This window comes from Narcine bancroftii, chromosome 10, assembly GCF_036971445.1.
Source record: "Narcine bancroftii isolate sNarBan1 chromosome 10, sNarBan1.hap1, whole genome shotgun sequence".
Lineage (NCBI taxonomy): Eukaryota > Metazoa > Chordata > Chondrichthyes > Torpediniformes > Narcinidae > Narcine > Narcine bancroftii.
In genome coordinates, this window is record NC_091478.1 from 74,304,732 (window position 1) to 74,321,748 (window position 17,017).

The window sequence follows — 17,017 nt, forward strand, 5'->3', positions numbered from 1 at the left end:
TGATTTATTTATATAGATTTATTTACAATCCTCAATTATGAAGATTCAGCAAAGTTTGGGCTTATTGATTCAACCAACATTTTAATTTTATCCCTGTATTGAAAATTAAATTTTATGAACACCACTTTAAGTTGGAACCATAAATTGTAATTGCCCTGCAATTACTATCCGTCAGGAATCTTTTGGTTAAAGTACAATTCAATGAAGTTCACTCCACCTTTGCATGAGTGCAAAGATCACTATCAGCTCACTATCAAAGGCATTTGATGCAGTGCCCCATGGTTCAAACCAGAATGAGAGAACCTTTCCACCAGTTAGTTATCCACCACATTAACTATCATGCCTCCCTAAATGAATCCTACTTACCTCCGTTAATTCCATATCACTCCATGCCCTTCCTGTTCAAGTACCATTAAAATGCCACAGTTCCCACTTCCACCACCTCCTGTGACAACTCGTGACTAATACCAACTACTTAAAGTGAAAAATGTGCTCTTCTGACTGATTTTAAACTTTTTGCTTCTATGCTCTATAGTTTTAGACACCCCTACTGCTGGCTGTCTACCCTGTTCTTTTCACATTTTTTATACACCTCCATCATGCCACCTCTTAATCTCCTTTGCTCCAGGGGAAAATAGACCTGGACTACCTTATCTCCCCAGATAATTCCAACCCTCCAGTCTAGATAGCATCCTTCTGAATCTTTCCGTACCCTCTCTGGCCTAATCTTGTCATTCCTGTAGTGTGGTGACCAGAGAGGCACGCAATTCTCTGAAGTATGGTAAACCAACATCTGCTCATCATTTACGATGAGCATTCCTATGCATGATTAAGTTTTCCTGTTTCCCGGTCCGAGAAGTGCACCATTGCATGAAGCCATACAAGGCCATTGAGAGCCAATCGGCTGGTATGTATGAATTTATACAAATACTTTTCAGATATCTGGAAAAAATACATTCTACAAATGTTACTGTCATTCAAACACCATTGTTCTATGAACCATTCACAAATCAGCTTAAATTTTCCATATTTACCAAGATTAAATTTGGCATTGAAACACAGAGTTAAGAGAGCAATTCTGGTCAATACCAAAATACCAATGTCAGAACATTGTTGTCAAGCAAGAAAACAGCATCACACTGGGTAAACAAAGGTCACGATATACCACCAGTTATGGGAGCGTTCCATTCCTGAGAATTGTCCACAAGCAGATGTCTCTGCAAGTCAGAAAAGTTTGATTTCTGTAGCTACCCATATTGTATCACTTCACACACACTTCCCATAATTCTTTCATTTCAATCATCATTATAACACTACTGATAATTAAACTAATTGAATACATACTGCATCCATTCCTTTAATGTTGTGAAATATTTTATTATTATTGCTAGCTTGAAAAATATACTTCAGAAACAAATGGGGGAATTTGCATCATCAGATTTCCCCTGGGGAATTCCTGTGATGAAGAAAGCATGTGAGCTACTTTCTTTAGTAGATGGTGCAGTCACTTATAGTGCACGCAGGCCATTGTGGACCTGTCTTCTAGTGCCAGTCCTGCGTCATAACAACTGCCCCGAGTGACAGCCAGTGGAGATGTTTATAATATTATGTTCTTGGTTCCTTGGAAATTCAATGTTGAACTATTTTAATAAACTATTAAAGTTCATATGGTGAAAACACAAAACAACGATAAACATGTAGTAAATTAACATTAGGCAATATGAAGGCAGTTCTGTTCATATACATAATGGTCTTTAAATTACTTGTTTGCCATTTTTACTCCAGCATTGAGCTTGAGATTACATCTTATTTTCATACTTTTTTCCTTCATTTGAAAGTGAACTTGTCTCTATTTTCACAAAGAACTATTTCATGCACTGACAAGTTAAACAGGTGGAGAGGTGACATCGCTGTTGGAGCAACAAACTGGAAAGAAATAGGGTGATTTTCTGGAGGTGTTGTCAGAACTCTGTTTCAGTCAGTTATCAAGATCTACCTTTTCGTTGGAGCCTCGAAGAAACTGCGCCAGTAGCTACCTCAGTGGAAAGGAGAAAACCTTGTTTCCGGTCTTGCATCGCACTTGGTCCGCATACATTTGAAGGATTCGGGCACGGTTTTCAAATCTGTCCACCATATCCTGCAAACAACAGCAACATTTCAGATTTGGATTTACAGTCAGATCTGATGCACTGCCTTAACCCACTAACATAAATTGTTCATTTTAATGTATAATACAAGGACATTAAAACATTTTAATTGGTCAGATTTTCTCATTATTGTCAAGCTGGAGAGGGTGCAGAGAAGATTTACGAGGATGTTGCAATGACTCAGGGGCCTGACCTGAGCTACAGGAAGTGGAGTAGGCTGGTGATTTATTTCTTGGCGCGCAGGAAAATGAGAATAATTAAATGATCTTACAGTCGGGTACAGAAGCAGGGGAGGAATAGATCAGGTGAATGTTGAGAGTATTTTGCCCAGAGCAGAGGAATCTGTAACCATAGGTCGTAAAGAAAAAAATTGGACAGCTGCATGAATAGGATGGTCAGCATGGGCAAGTTGTGTGTGTGTGTGTGTGTGTGTGTGTGTGTGTGTGTGTGTGTGTGTGTGTGTGTGTGTGTGTATTTATTTATATAAAAATAGACAAGATCCTTGCCACAAATATTATACAAGCTTGTAAACAAATGTTTCATGAATTCATCATTTCAAACTTTGCTGATTAAAGAAACTTCCAGGCAAACAGGACTATCATTTTTTTTCACCATCCATTTCCTTACCAAAAAAAGCTAAAAAGATAACAAAATTCAATTTCAATGCTAAGATTAGCAAATATAAATCACTGGGCCTCCAACATCGTAGCTTGTCCTTTCATTCCAGGACCTACCTGCAACTCCTGCAGATGTTTCTCGAGTTTATCACTGACATTCCCCAAGCACCAGGCCACACTAATGTGAAAGGAAGGCTTCTGTCAAAAGTGAAGAAGTGGATTTTATACACATGAAAGAATGCTTGCAACATTGCAACATGATCCCTTTGAAGTAATTTCTTTTGATGAATGATAGCTTTGAGACAAGACTTGGATTTTTACTGTTCTATCCTGCAGATGCGTCACAAGTGGTCTTTCTTTTCTTTTCAAAATATTTTTATTGAGTTTAACAAAACGCTTTACGCAAGGATAAACTAATGATAACATAAATCAAATCATATCATATACATAGCACATATCAATTGTAAATTAGAAGCATAACCTTAATTATTATACAACTTAATTCATTCAGGACATCAAATTCTATAATATAATTAAACAATTAAATCATAACTCATACTATGTCTAAAAATAATATTGAATACAAAAATTATACAAATAATACACGTAAAATTCCCTTATACAAGATATTTAATACTTCTCTGATGTGATCATGTCACAAGTGTTCTGAATGAGCTCCTCATTAAAACAAAGTAATCCTCCAAAAATACTTTCAATATCAATCCAAGCAACACCCCTCCCTCCCCACAAAACTAGTGAATATCACAATGGTAACATATTTCCACCTTAATATTGTCTAGTAATATTTACCAAAAACAGAAAGCTTATATAATGTGTGGATTTGAATGAGGCAGACACACAATTGTGCAGGATAAAAATTAGTAAAAGAGTAAGGCTTTCATCTTATTATTGTTAACTCATCAGTTGTGCTCACACAATGAAGCTATCGAGATCAGAACACTTTAGTTTGTTGGTAACTACATTAGGTTAGGTACTGGACTATTAACATGGACACTTCAACATCAGACTGAGAGAACAGCACCTATTGTACCTCACTGAATTTTCTTACCACAAAGCCTCCAATGTTTTCAATCAAAGTATAATAATCTTAGCCAAAATACCATCAACAAATTCTTATCCAATCAATCAGAAGGTAAGGAGCAATTTTATCCCATTAGTGTAGTTTTCATGGTCAACTGCAGAGCTAAAACAATAACTATAGTTCAAAAGAAATTATACTCTAGTTACGTTACAGATAAATTATAGAACAGGAAAAAAAAACAAGTGAGGAAGCACCAATGGAGAAGGAAATAGAGGAACAGAAAAGAAACCGAAGGAAACAGTGGCATCTACTTCCTTTGTAAATCCTTTGAAGGCATTATCCAAATGGAATGCAAAAAAGGATCATCTGAAAACTAACTCATCTGGAAAAACACCCAGAAAATTTTTTAAAAAGAGGAACTTGGTTCGTTCATCCTGCAAAGTACAAAATTGAGAGATGTTAGAGGAAATCAAAAACATTCATGTTTGGTCTTAAGAGTCAAGTTATTAAAAACAAAGATTTAGATTGGAAAAGACATCGGGAATTTTTTTTGCATGCATTTAGTGAAACACATGGAAAGGATTTCAGACTCTCCGTACACCCTTTAAACTTCGTTGTATACATGTGTGTGAGACACACAAATGCACGTCAGATTTCAATTGCTGTCTTTATCTATGTACTTTTTTTAATACCACTACAGGTCCGCCTGGGTGGTGACTGCCCATTTATGGAAATGAATAAGTATCTGGGAGCCCAGTGGGATGGAATTGCCAGCTGTTGTGAGCTGCAGACATCTATCTAACCAGACACACAAACCAAGTCAGGGAGGCCACTATCCTCAAGCCCACTTGCTCTGCTATCACAGCTGCCTCTGTGATCCTCTTCCACTCCCTGCTTTCGTTCTTTTCCTATGCATGAATAATTTAGTTTTAGAACTGTTCTTAGGAAAGTCATACCCTGTCTTTCCTGGGGAATGCTTGTACATATTAGATGAACATGTAATATAATTTATAGAATCTACAGGGTGGCACAGTTAGAACAAGCAGTGACCCAGGTTCAAATTCAATGGTGTCTCTAAGGAATTTGTACATTCTCCCAGTGTCTGTATGGGTTTCTACTGGTGCTCCAGCTTTTAATTTTTTCTTTTTAAGTTTTATTTTCAGCACGGGAGAAGCTAATACTGGCCATTTAAACCCACGCTGCCTAATTACACCCAAATTAAACTACAACCCCACACATTTTGGAAAGGTCAAGGGAAAACACACAAACACACACAGACAGCGCTGGATTCAAAGACAGGTTGCTGTGCTGGAATAGCATTACGCTAACTGCTATGCTAACCCAGTTTCCTCCCATCTCCAAAAACAAAGGGTTTTGTCAGTGAATTGGTGTTTTAAGTGGCACAGGCCCGTGGGCCGGAAAAGCCTGTTAGAGTCCTGTATGTCTGAATTTTAAAAAATATATAAATGAGATTTTCCTTTTTGACTAAATGGGTCAAGTGTTTTCTGACCCAGTTTCTCACGAATAAAATCACATGACACAGCAGTCTGATGCATGACGCACAATATAATTCCTCAAACATAACCAGTTTGGAGGAGTTACGTGATGGAGTAGTGGCCAGTAGTGGAATTCCAGCCCTCTCCAGAAAAGAAGAAATAAAATGAAGAAAATACAAAGTTCAAGAAATACAAAACATAACAAATAAAAGATAAAGTTGTAGAGAAAAGAAAGAAGATGGCACCCAAGAAGGAAAAAGTAAAAACAATGGGGATAAAAAGGAGAAAAGACGACGGAAGAGAAAGGAGAAGGCCGTACTTGCATGAAGAAACAGGGAGCCGTTGTGGAGAAGAGAGCCCGTTCTCCAAGGTTGGTAATGACCCCACAGAGTCGCGACCCCCCTGGACTGCAAAAATGGCTCACTGAGCCAAACAAAAGTGCATGCGCAGTGCGCTTACTAAGGAGAAGGAGAACACCGACGGGAGGGGGGGCTCAGCTGAGGAGTGGGCAAACACAACGCGACCAGCTGAAGGATGCCCGACACCAGGGCTCTCAGCTGGAAGAAGAGGAAAGCGACAGGAAAGGGAGTGAAAGGAAAGAAGAGCAGCAGTAGGAGGCCCAACAAATGAGCAGCTCAGAAGAAGAGGACCAACAGCAAGAGGCCAAGCAAGAAGAAACCCAGCAAAGTGAGACAAGCAACTCATCAGGAAAGTCAGAAAAGACACAGATACAAGGAAGGGAAGAAGACAACACAAATACAGGTACAGACACAGAAGAAGAGGAAGAAGAAGGCCAAGATCTGCACAGGAAAACAGAAGGTAAAACAGATGGACAGAATATAGATAAAAAAAAATTTCAAGAACAAATGAGAGCATTAAAAGAATGGTTGACATTAGAATTTAGTGAAATGAAAAATACAGAAGAAAGAGTGAATAGAATAGAGCTGGTCATGACAGAAATAGGGAAAAGATTAGAAAATGTGGAAGAACGAGAAATGGCTGTAGAAATGGAAGTGAATGACTTAAGAAGAAAACTGGAAGAAAGTGACTAAAAAGTTAAAGAGACGCAAGAGTTGTTAGCTCAAGAAATTGATATGTTGGAAAATTATAGCAGGCGAAACAACATCAAAATAGTGGCCCTGAAGGAAGATGAAGAAGACCCAGATATGAAGGAATTTATAAAAGGATGGATCCCAAAGGTCCTGGGAATGACAGAAATACAGGAAGGAATGGAAATAGAAAGGGCACAGAGAACAATAGTCCCGAAACCACAGACACATCAAAAACCAAGATCCGTTTTAGTAAAATTTTTGAGATATACGACGAGAAAATATACTGGAGTGGGCAAACAATAAAATTAGAGAAGACAAAAAACCATTGGAATACAAGGGTCAAAAAATATTTTTTTACCCAGATGCAAGTTTTGAACTCTTAAAGAAGAGGAAGGAGTTTAATACAGCAAAATCGATCCTATGGAAAAAAAGGTTATAAATTTATGTTAAGATATCTAGTTGTGCTTAAAATATTTATCCCTGGGGAGCAAAACAGGCTGTTCTAGGATTCGGAGGAAGCACGAGAATTTGCAGAACGCCTGCAGGACAGAAGGAGATGTAACAAGAATGAAGAATGGTGATAAAATACATATCAAGATGTAAAAATAATGTATATATAAGAACTAAAGAAGGGAAAGAGAAGGGAAGAAAGGAAGTGCGGGGGGGGTGGGGGGGGGGGGGGGAGGGGACATAACCAGTTCATGGCAGCACACAAACTACAGCTTCCTTTTACAATTAATCAATAGATGGTAAATTTTATTTATTTGCCCCTGGTAATTGTTTATTGTGGAAAGAGGTGGATCTTAACAAACTGAGCTAAAAGAAATAATGATCATTTTAAACATCCCAATATTAAACAGTAACTGGTACAAACTAGAAATTTATTATTTTTGAGCCAAATAAAACTAATAAATGAAACCTTGTAGAGCAGTTAGAGTGTTGTATAAAAATGAATAAGGCTGATATACCCCAAGACATAAGTTGAATAAAGAACTCAAACCTTATGATAGATTTTCAGATTGAACTCCGCCATGGTTTTATCCACCTCTTTGACCAGCTCCAAAAGAGAGTTGCTACCAACTGAAATCTCTAGACCAAGGAACGTCCTGTCCAAGAAGTACAAAATATATGTTCTATAATCTCATGAATCAAAAGTCAGCTAAATTTAAGATTAAAACAAAAGACCTGCATTGCTGGACCTTCCACTGGAGCTCAGGCCACCAGATCATCCCAGTAAATTTTAAAATTTTATGGATAATCCACATGAAATTAGTTTTCGCTGAACTCAGATTGTAATTTGTTAAGTCATTGGATCCACGGTAGTCCAATAAAACAAAAACCAGGATATCATACGTGATAAAAGCCCCGTTTCAGTAAAATAGAATTAATTGGTGCAATTGACACCTAATAATCTGGCAGAATTTGAAATTGATTCAGTTTTACCCTTCAGTGTTTCCCTAACAGGACATGTGATTTACATTAGATGGTGAATGTATCATCTCAAGAAAACCAAAATTCATCTTTGACTCAACGTATTTTCACTTTAATAACCCAGAGAGGGTGTTAAATAATGAATAGGAGACAATGAGCTCAGTCTTTACTAATCCTGAATGGTGGTTTAAAAAGATAAGGGTAATATAAACATTTACTGTATCAAGGCATGGGAATATTTATGTGCAACATCTCATATATATATATATATATATATATATATATATACACATATTGTTTGATGTTAAGACTTCCTTCAGCAACTCTAAAATTGAAACTCTTGGAGCCCTCCTAATTGAGAACAGTTAGTGCACCCAACATTGGGGAGATTCGTTTTAAAAAAAAACAAAAATATTGCTTAATTTTTTTTTAAATTTAGACATAAAGCACAGTAACAGGCCATTTCGGCCCTTGAGTCCGTGCTGCTTAATTTACATCCCATTAACCTACACCCCAGTACATTTTGAATGGTGGGAGGAAACTGGAGCCCCCAGAAAAAACACATGCAGACATGGGGAGAACATACAAGCTCCTTACTTTCTTCCAAGGTACTTTCAGAATGCAGTGCGCAAGTCACTGATCATCTCATTAAAAGGCCACATCTTAACTACAAATAAGCAAGCCCTCAGGAACAAGAAGCAGCTGGAGGCACTCGATGAGTCCGCCAACATGCACAGAGAGAAAAGGTCAGTCATGGAGTACATTTCTGAGAGAAAAGTAGAGCCATGTTAAACACTCAATGCATTTTACTCAGTTTCATTAAATTGCTGAAAATCTACATTAACTATAGATTTTCATTTTAAACACTTCCTTTGGGTACACAGATGTTTTGATTGAAACCAAACAAAAAAGAAAAATCAGCCTGAGAAGGTGATATCGGTGATATTGTACCTGGTCTTCTCTTGGTTAGAGTAGATCTTCACTTTATCTGAAAGGCAGTAAAACCTGGAGCATGGTGGAGAAATTACACATGCAGTTAGAGTCCCATTAGAACAAAATACCTGATCTTCATAAATATTTATTCAATTCCCTTCAAAAGGTGAACACTGAATGTTTCCATTGCTCTCCCAAGCAGCACATTCCACACCATTACAAACCGATGCATTACAGTTTCCTCACGTTATGAATAAGTTTTTAGATCACTTTAAATTTTTTTTGGTTACCAATGTTTCTGGCACTGCACCAGAACCCTTTTTAACTTTAAACATCTCAGACAAATCTCCCTCTAATTATTAAGAGGGACAGCAATCCCAATGTCTTCATGTAAATGAAGACTGTCAACTTTGGTACCATTCCAGTAAACATATTCTCCCTAGGTACTAGTCAATCTCCTCTGCACCCTTTCTAAAGTTAACAACCTTCAAGGGGTGAAGTCCAAAGTTACTAAGTGCACAAAAATGCTACAGGGGTTCAGCCAGTCATGCAGCATCCATAGGAGGTAAAGACATTCAACCAACATTTCAGGCCTGATCATGGCATCTGCAGTCTTTCTTGCTTCATTCAGCAAGGATGTACCACTAGTAACAGCACATAATAGTGAACAAGCTTTTCCACAGAAGGCCCCTATTACCCTTCCCCATTTAATCCCCATCAAAACATCTACTGTTCCTTTCTCCATTATGTGCTTATTTAACTTTTTTTAAAACCACAATTACTCTTAGAGATGGCCAGTTCAACATTCCATACTTATTGGGAAACTTTCATACTTTTATATTCTGAGCCACATCATAAAGCCAAGTCTCCTGTTTTATTTTAAATAGTCTTCTCATCTTGTTCTACCATTTCAAGATTTTTGTACGGACACTGGAGGCTGCTTTATATCAGTAAGCTCTTTAAATATGTATTTTAAGTTATAATGTTACTCCCCATTTTATTAATCAAAATTGATCACTTCAGTTTTTGCAATAAGTTCTAACTACTTAATGTTATGCACTTCACGGGACCATCCCTACTACTATAACCTTCCTTGAAAATCAAAGACAGCAAACAAAAGAAAGCTTTGTAACTTTCAAATGTCAACAGGTTGCAGTAACAACAGCACGAGACAAGCACAAAGAAACAATACCATCAAATAAAAGATGCTAAAAATACCCAAATAATATTTAAATATGTCAGTTATATGTTCATATCACATAAATAATCAGACATGACCTCTGAAACAGAAATTGGAGTTATTGCCAAGATATTGTCACTTCAATTGTACCTGTCAAAAAGTGTCATCCTTTCCTTTAAGGACTCCACAAAAATGCTTATCCAGTGATGGCGCAGAACCACAGTCTGTGACAGACTTAGATGGAATTCCATTACCCGGGTCATAGGCAGCCTGCGTGTTTGCAGGTGTGTCAGTAATACATCAATTAGTTCCACAAACTCCTCATCAGGATAATCTGTTGGAAGTCAGATTCATAAGGATTTTAAGTGCTCGGTGCAGCCTAGGGTTTTGCATGTATTATTACTGTATTATTACTTTCTGTAACAGCTTTATAACTCTGCAAAGTTCATCTTCCTTGCTGAAAGAAACATTGATATTTCAACCCTAATTATTTCAACATTCAGACAAAAAAATACTGATCAAAGCAGCATTTTTAAAAATATCTTTTAGTCTCTCAACTATTTTAATCAGATGAATTGTGCTGGAGAAACCCAGCAGGTCATGCAACATCCATAGGAAGTAAAGGGTAACCAGATTATTACCTGATGAACTACTAGTTTCATTGTCTCGTGATTGTTTTAACTCGAAAACTTAGCTTTGACAAAGTCCTGCATGGTAGGTTGATCTGGAAGGTTAAATCACATGGGAACCAAGGTGAACTGGCCTGTTAAGATTCAAACTGGCCTGTTAAGATTCAAACTGGCTTAGTGGAAGGAGACAGAGGGTGGTATAATTTTTTTTAAATTTCAAATAATTTTTAAAGTATAAATTTTAGTAATATAACACAGTAACGAACCTTCCAGCCATGAGCCCATGCCACCCAAATACATCCATGTGAGCAATGAAACTACTAATCCCTCACATCTTTGGAATGTGGGAAGAAACCAGAGCACTTGGAACAACCCACACAATCACGGGGAGAACGTACAAACTCTTTACAGACAGCGTCGGTTTCCATCTGGGGTGACTGGAGCTGTGATAGCATTGTGCTAACTGCTACATTACCATACCATGGAAAGATATTTATCTGACTGGAGGCATGGTCCAGTCTTGCAGGGGTCCATGCTAGGTGCACTGTTGTCTGTTTCCCCCCACAGTAACAACCTGGATGGCAAAGTAGTTAACATTATTAGTAAATCTGCGGATGACATCACCATTGGTAGTGTCGTGGAGAGTGAGGAAGGATATCCAAGTTGAAAACAGGATCAAACTCATTTGGGAAGGAGAGCCAAGGAATAGCAAAGAAACTTAACTCTGACAAGTGTGAGGTACTGCACTTTGGTAAGTCAAACCAGAGAATGTTAAGGCCCTGGAGAACATCGGAGGACAGAGATACTCGAGCATTTTTCCTTGAAAATGGCAGCTCAGGTGGACAAGTGGGTGAAGAAGGAGTTGGGCATGCTTGCATTCTTTGGATGGGGCACATTCTTTGGGTAGGGCACAGAGTCCAGAAGTTGGGACTTAAGTTTTAGTCGCCCAGCTCTAAGGAGGGATCAATAAATTGGAAGGGGTGAAGAAAAGATTCAATTGGTTTTAGGGAGAAGTTGGATAGGCTTCTTGAGAGAAGGAAGCCAAGGCGTGATCTTATAGAGGTTTATAAAATCGTGAGGGGGAAGATTTTATGAACCTCTATAAGTGGATGCACACAGTCTTTTTCCCAGGATAAATGATTCTAAAACTAGAGGGCATGGATTTAAAGTGGGAGGGGAAAGATTTGAAAGGGTTTTTAGTCAGAAGGCAGTCCCAAATCTGGAAAGAGCTACCAGAGGAAACTGTGGCAGGGGCATAATAATAACATTGTTGTGGATTTTTTTTATGGACAGAAGGGCTTAAAATGCAGGCAAATGGGACTGGCCAACTAGGTTAGCATATGTGAGATGGGCTGAAGGACCTGTTCTTTGAGATGGAAACATTTGCTTATGATTGTATAATGTTCAATTTCATTCACAACTCCTCAGAAAATGAAGCAGTCCCTCACCTGCTTGCAACAAGACCTTGACAACCTTCAAACATGGGCTGATCAGTAGCCACTAACATTTGTGCAGCAGAAGTGCCAGACAATTACAATCTCCAACCAGAGAGAGAGACTTACCCAAGATCTCCATGGCATGACTGTCGCCAAGTCCCCCACCATCAATATCTGGCAAGTCATCATGCCCATCACTATTGTGTTTTTACATAGTGGAAAGCTTTGTGTTATCCAGAAATGAATCATAGGAAATAAAACCTTTGCTTTTTTCCTGTAGTCACATGCTGCTGGTCACAGTAAATTTCATCGACAATAAACCAGTGAACACATTTGCTCAGGTAACTCACATTCCAAGTACACAAGTGTGGACCAGTTCCCTCGTTCATGTGGAAAGCTGCGGATTCGACCATCATGTTTACTGCTATCATCCACGTCCTCCTCTAGTTCCTTGAACATACCCATTACACTCTCAGGTACAGGTAGTTGCCGAGATTTCACTCTGTACATTAATCAAAAACAAAACAATAAGCTTTCATAATTGACTCAAGTGTTTTCCCCACTACTGATGTTAGGCCTACATCGCATCGGACTTGTCAGCCACAAACGAGCCTGCAGCTGACGTGGACATTTACCCCCTCTATAAATCTTCATCCACGAAGCCAAGCCAAAGATATATACATATATATATATATATATATATATATATATACACATACACATATACATATACATATATATACACACACACACACATATATATATATATATATATATATATATAAACAGCATGATTACATTTACCACCTTCCAATCAGTCTTTAGACTGCTACAAAGTCTAAAGAATTTGGAAGTTGTCAGCCAAGGCATGTGCATTGGGATTAAATTATCAGGCCCGAGCAATTTATCGGCCCTTAGCTTCATTAATTTCCCCAGCACTCTTTCACCACTATCAAACAACTCCAGTAACAACCAAGTCAATAACATACATGTTGATGGTTAGGTCACAAAGAAAAATGGTTTGAGATCCCCAGGGTGACATTCTTGGCTCACTCACTTTTAGCTTCTACCACAAGCTTCCTTCCATCAGATCATCAGAAGTAAGCAATGTTTACTAATAGCTATGCAGTGTCCATTCCATTCACCACACCTCAGAAAATGAAGCAATTGGTACAACTCTTGGACTAAGACACAGTCTGAAAAGAGACAATTAAAAATATCTCCAACAGGAGGAAAATGAATGGGTTATTCTTGAACACGCGAGAGTAATCATTCCCAGAAACTCATCAGGACCAGTCACATAAACACTGCAGCTCCAAGTCCCACAGTGTTCCACTGCATCAACTAACAAATACAAATTGTACAATGGATGCAGACTATGCCGCCTCTTCCGCGCCTGCAATATTTCAACGGTATCTCCTAGGTGTGGGAGTGAATACAGTGGGAAGGTGATGGGCCGGGAATTACTGGCAGCAAAGAGTTGGTGGAGAAACTCAACAGGACAAGATAACACCCATGGGTAGGAATAGTCAAGGTTTCTCGTCTGGACCTTTTTATGAAGACTAGGATATCTTCATTTCGGGCCAAAGCTGCATCTACAGTTTCTCCAGGGACGGGATTTGGGGATTTGAAGGGGGGAGGTGGGGGGGAGGTGGGGGAGAGGTGGGGGAGAGGTGGGGGAGAGGTGGGGGGAGGAGGGGGGGGAGAGGTGGGGGGGGAGGGGGGGGAGAGGTGGGGGGGGGAGGGGGGGGAGAGGTGTGGGGGGGGAGGTGGGGGGAGAGGTGGGGGGGGAGAGGTGGGGGGGGAGGGGGTGAGGTGGGGGGAGAGGTGTGGGGAGAGGTGGGGGGGAGGGGGGAGGTGGGGGGAGAGGTGTGGGGGGGGAGGGGGGAGGTGGGGGGAGAGGTGTGGGGGGGGAGGTGGGGGAGAGGTGGGGGGGAGGTGGGGGAGAGGTGGGGGGGAGGTGGGGGAGAGGTGGGGGGGAGGGGGTGAGGTGGGGGGAGAGGTGTGGGGGGGGAGGGGGTGAGGTGGGGGGAGAGGTGTGGGGGGGAGGTGGGGGGAGGGGGGGGAGGGGGGGAGAGGTGGGGGGGGAGGTGGGGGGAGAGGGAAATCATTCGGGGTTACACCCATGCTCACTCTGCTTCGCTGGCCGCACCTCTGCTGTTCTCTCGGGCCCCCGGCCGCCGTTCTACTTCCGTCCTCTCCTTCTCCTCCTCCTCGCTGCTGCTGTAATCCACCAGAAACATCTCGCTGTTGTAGCCCTCAAGCCCACTGTGGGATGGGCATGGGCGCTGCCATCTTCCTGGTGTCACACGCGACGTTCCCACCGGAACGACGCCACGTGCAGGACGTTCCGTGAAACACTCTCGCCCAAAGCGATCCACCACCACACTGAACCTGGGTTGCTCTCTCGCATCCTCTAACCATAAATCAGTGCAAAAAGGGAGTCTGTGCCAAAATAGCGCCCTTTTGCTTTTGTTGAACTTTCTTGCTGCTTATCACCGAATGAATTAGCTTTCAAGCATGAACATTGTTGTTTGCAAATAAATGCAAAGGATTTGTTTTTCTGCAATAAAAAAAATCTCGCCTCCCTTTTATTGATGTTGAATAAGGCCTGTGAGCCAAGACCCCTGGAGGAATTCATACTGTTGCAGGTGCAATCTCTGAATGCTCTTTTATGTTGCGCTTCAAAATCAAAGAGCAAAGATAAAGCCTTCACCAAAGCAACAGTGACTCTCACACGACCACAGTTTCTAGAACAACTGTGTGTTAAAGTTAAACAAAGTGGTAGGATCAATGTTCAAAACAAATCTATATCTGAATTTAAATATACTGCACCACTTTTCACGTAGGCCAAATACTACTCCACCTTCAGCCAGCAACCCACTGCACTGACTGATAAGTTACCACCCGTGATGTCTCTGCACCAACTTCCAGATGTACAAGAAAGATAAAATAAAATTATTATCAATGTTCTCTCCCAGGCCAGCATCTCTGGCATTGACACTCTAATTATTCTCAATCAGCTCTGCTCAGCAGATCAGTTATTTGCACGCCTAACATGAAATTTCTGCAACAGACACTTTATCTTGAAGAGATAAATGGGCAGAGGAAAATAACAAGAGTTGCAAGGGCTTTAATGGGGGGAAATGTGGCATCCTCACAGATTTCTGGGATCTCTGGCCGAAGGCTGCTCCAGGTGAAGAAGCGGCATTTGGGATGACACTGGGAATTAATTCCATACACCAGGAGCAGACAGGGCCCAGCATGAGCAGCAAGAGTGCATCACCTCCCAGAATTAATTCCCCCCCCCCCACCCTGTGCCAACAAGTACCTCTTGAGTGGAAGAGTCGGTGGATCCCACATTGGCTTCATCCATGCTCAAACCCAGAGAAACAAGTAAAAGCAAATCATCTTCATCCTTAAGCAACAAAGAAGAAAGAACGACTTCCCCTTTAAAATATAATAATCCATGCAAAATACTAACTTCACTTGATCAAAAGATCCAATCAGTTCACTGTTGACATAAATAAATATTTGCATATTAAACCAAATCCATTCTCGTAGAATCTCTTGTTCTTCTCTTTAAGCCTCTGATATTAGCTCAATGCCGTTACAGTGCTGAGGAGTTTGTACGCTCTCCCTGCGTCTGTGTGGGTTTTTTCCAGGTGCTCTCTTTTCCTCCCAGCATTTGAAATATACCAGGGGTTTGGACAATTGGGTGTTATTGGGTGGAATGGGCACCTGGACCAGAAGGGCCTGTTACCATGCTGCATTATGCAGACAAGGTTTACCCCCTCATTAAATCTACCTCTTTTCCCCTGACATCAGAGGCCCATGCGGCCTCAGGCATCAAGGCAGACTTTACCAAGGCCACGATGCACACTGAGGAAGAATCCACCCCATTCCAGGTAGACAGTGATGTGCCCAACTTTGCTCTGGCTGTTATCCTTAACTAGATGGGTAGACCCATAACCTTTTCTTCCAGCACCCTCCAGGGCCACAAAATTCGACACTCCTCTATTGAGAAGGAAGCCCAAGCCACTGTCAAGGCGGTACATCACTGGAGATACTACCTCACCAGCAAATGGTTTAACTTGCTGACTGACTAACGTGCAGTTTTTTTCAAGATCAACATTCAGCAACAAGGTAAAATCAAAAACGACAAGATATTCAGGTGGAGAATTGAACTTTCCACCTATAATTATGATATCTTGTACTGGCCCAGGAAACTCAATGAGCTTCCAGATGTTCTATCCCATAGAACATGAACCAGTGCATAAATAGACCGATTGCAAGCCTTCCACAGCGATCTATGCCACCCCAGGGTCACTAGGTTCTTCCACTTTAATGAAGCCCGAAATCTGCCTTACTCCATTGAGTAGATCAGGGCTATGACTAGAAACTGCCAGATTTGTACGATGTGCAAACCGCACTTCTATCGACCAGAAAGAGTGTATCTGGTAAAAGCTACCTGCCCCTTTGAACACCTGAGCATTGATTTCAAATGACCCCTCCCCCCCTCTGACCGCAACGTGTACTTCCTCAACATCATTGATGAGTACTCGCGTTTCCCATTCACCATCCTCTGCTCCGATATGACAACTGCCACAGTCATCAAGGCCCAATCTCTTCACTCTGTCTGGGTACCCCTGTATATCCATAGCCACCGGGGGTCCTCTTTTATGAGTGACAAGCTGCGTCAGTACCTGCTGCCAGAGGAATCGCCACGAGCAGGACCATCAGTTACAACCCCCGAGGGAACAGGCAGGTGGGAAGGGAGAACGCTACCATCTGGAAGGCCACCTCTTCCGCTGGCAAGATGTCCTCCCAGAGGTGCTCCTCTCAATCAGATGACTCCTATGTACCGCCACCAATGCTACTCCACATGAAAGAATGTTTTCCTTCCCGAGAAAATCTGCTTCAGGGACCACGCTGCTGGACTGGCTGACATCCCCAGGGCCGGTCCTACTCCAGAAGCACATGAGGAGCCATAAGTCTGATCCACCGGTCAAAAGGGTCCATCTCTTCTACGCCAAGCCCCAAGAGGCCTATGT

The 17,017-nt window shown here is 41.0% G+C and overlaps 1 protein-coding gene across 2 annotated transcripts; it reads right to left on the reverse strand.

The window, feature by feature from the left end:
- Nucleotides 1–1,356: 1,356 nt before the first annotated feature.
- Nucleotides 1,357–14,300, reverse strand: usb1 (U6 snRNA biogenesis 1). Of its 2 annotated transcripts, none has more exons than XM_069899519.1 (7): nucleotides 14,097–14,300; nucleotides 12,314–12,465; nucleotides 10,049–10,232; nucleotides 8,737–8,790; nucleotides 7,355–7,460; nucleotides 2,882–2,962; nucleotides 1,357–2,137 (listed from the first exon to the last, which is right to left on the reverse strand). In XM_069899519.1, exons 1-7 carry the CDS (start codon nucleotides 14,204–14,206, stop codon nucleotides 2,033–2,035), a joined length of 792 nt encoding a protein of 263 aa, XP_069755620.1. In that variant the 5' UTR covers nucleotides 14,207–14,300; the 3' UTR covers nucleotides 1,357–2,032. The 2 variants fall into 2 exon arrangements, with proteins under 2 accessions (XP_069755620.1, XP_069755621.1); XM_069899520.1 differs by having other exon boundaries at nucleotides 14,116–14,195.
- Between the last annotated feature and the right edge of the window lie 2,717 nt (nucleotides 14,301–17,017).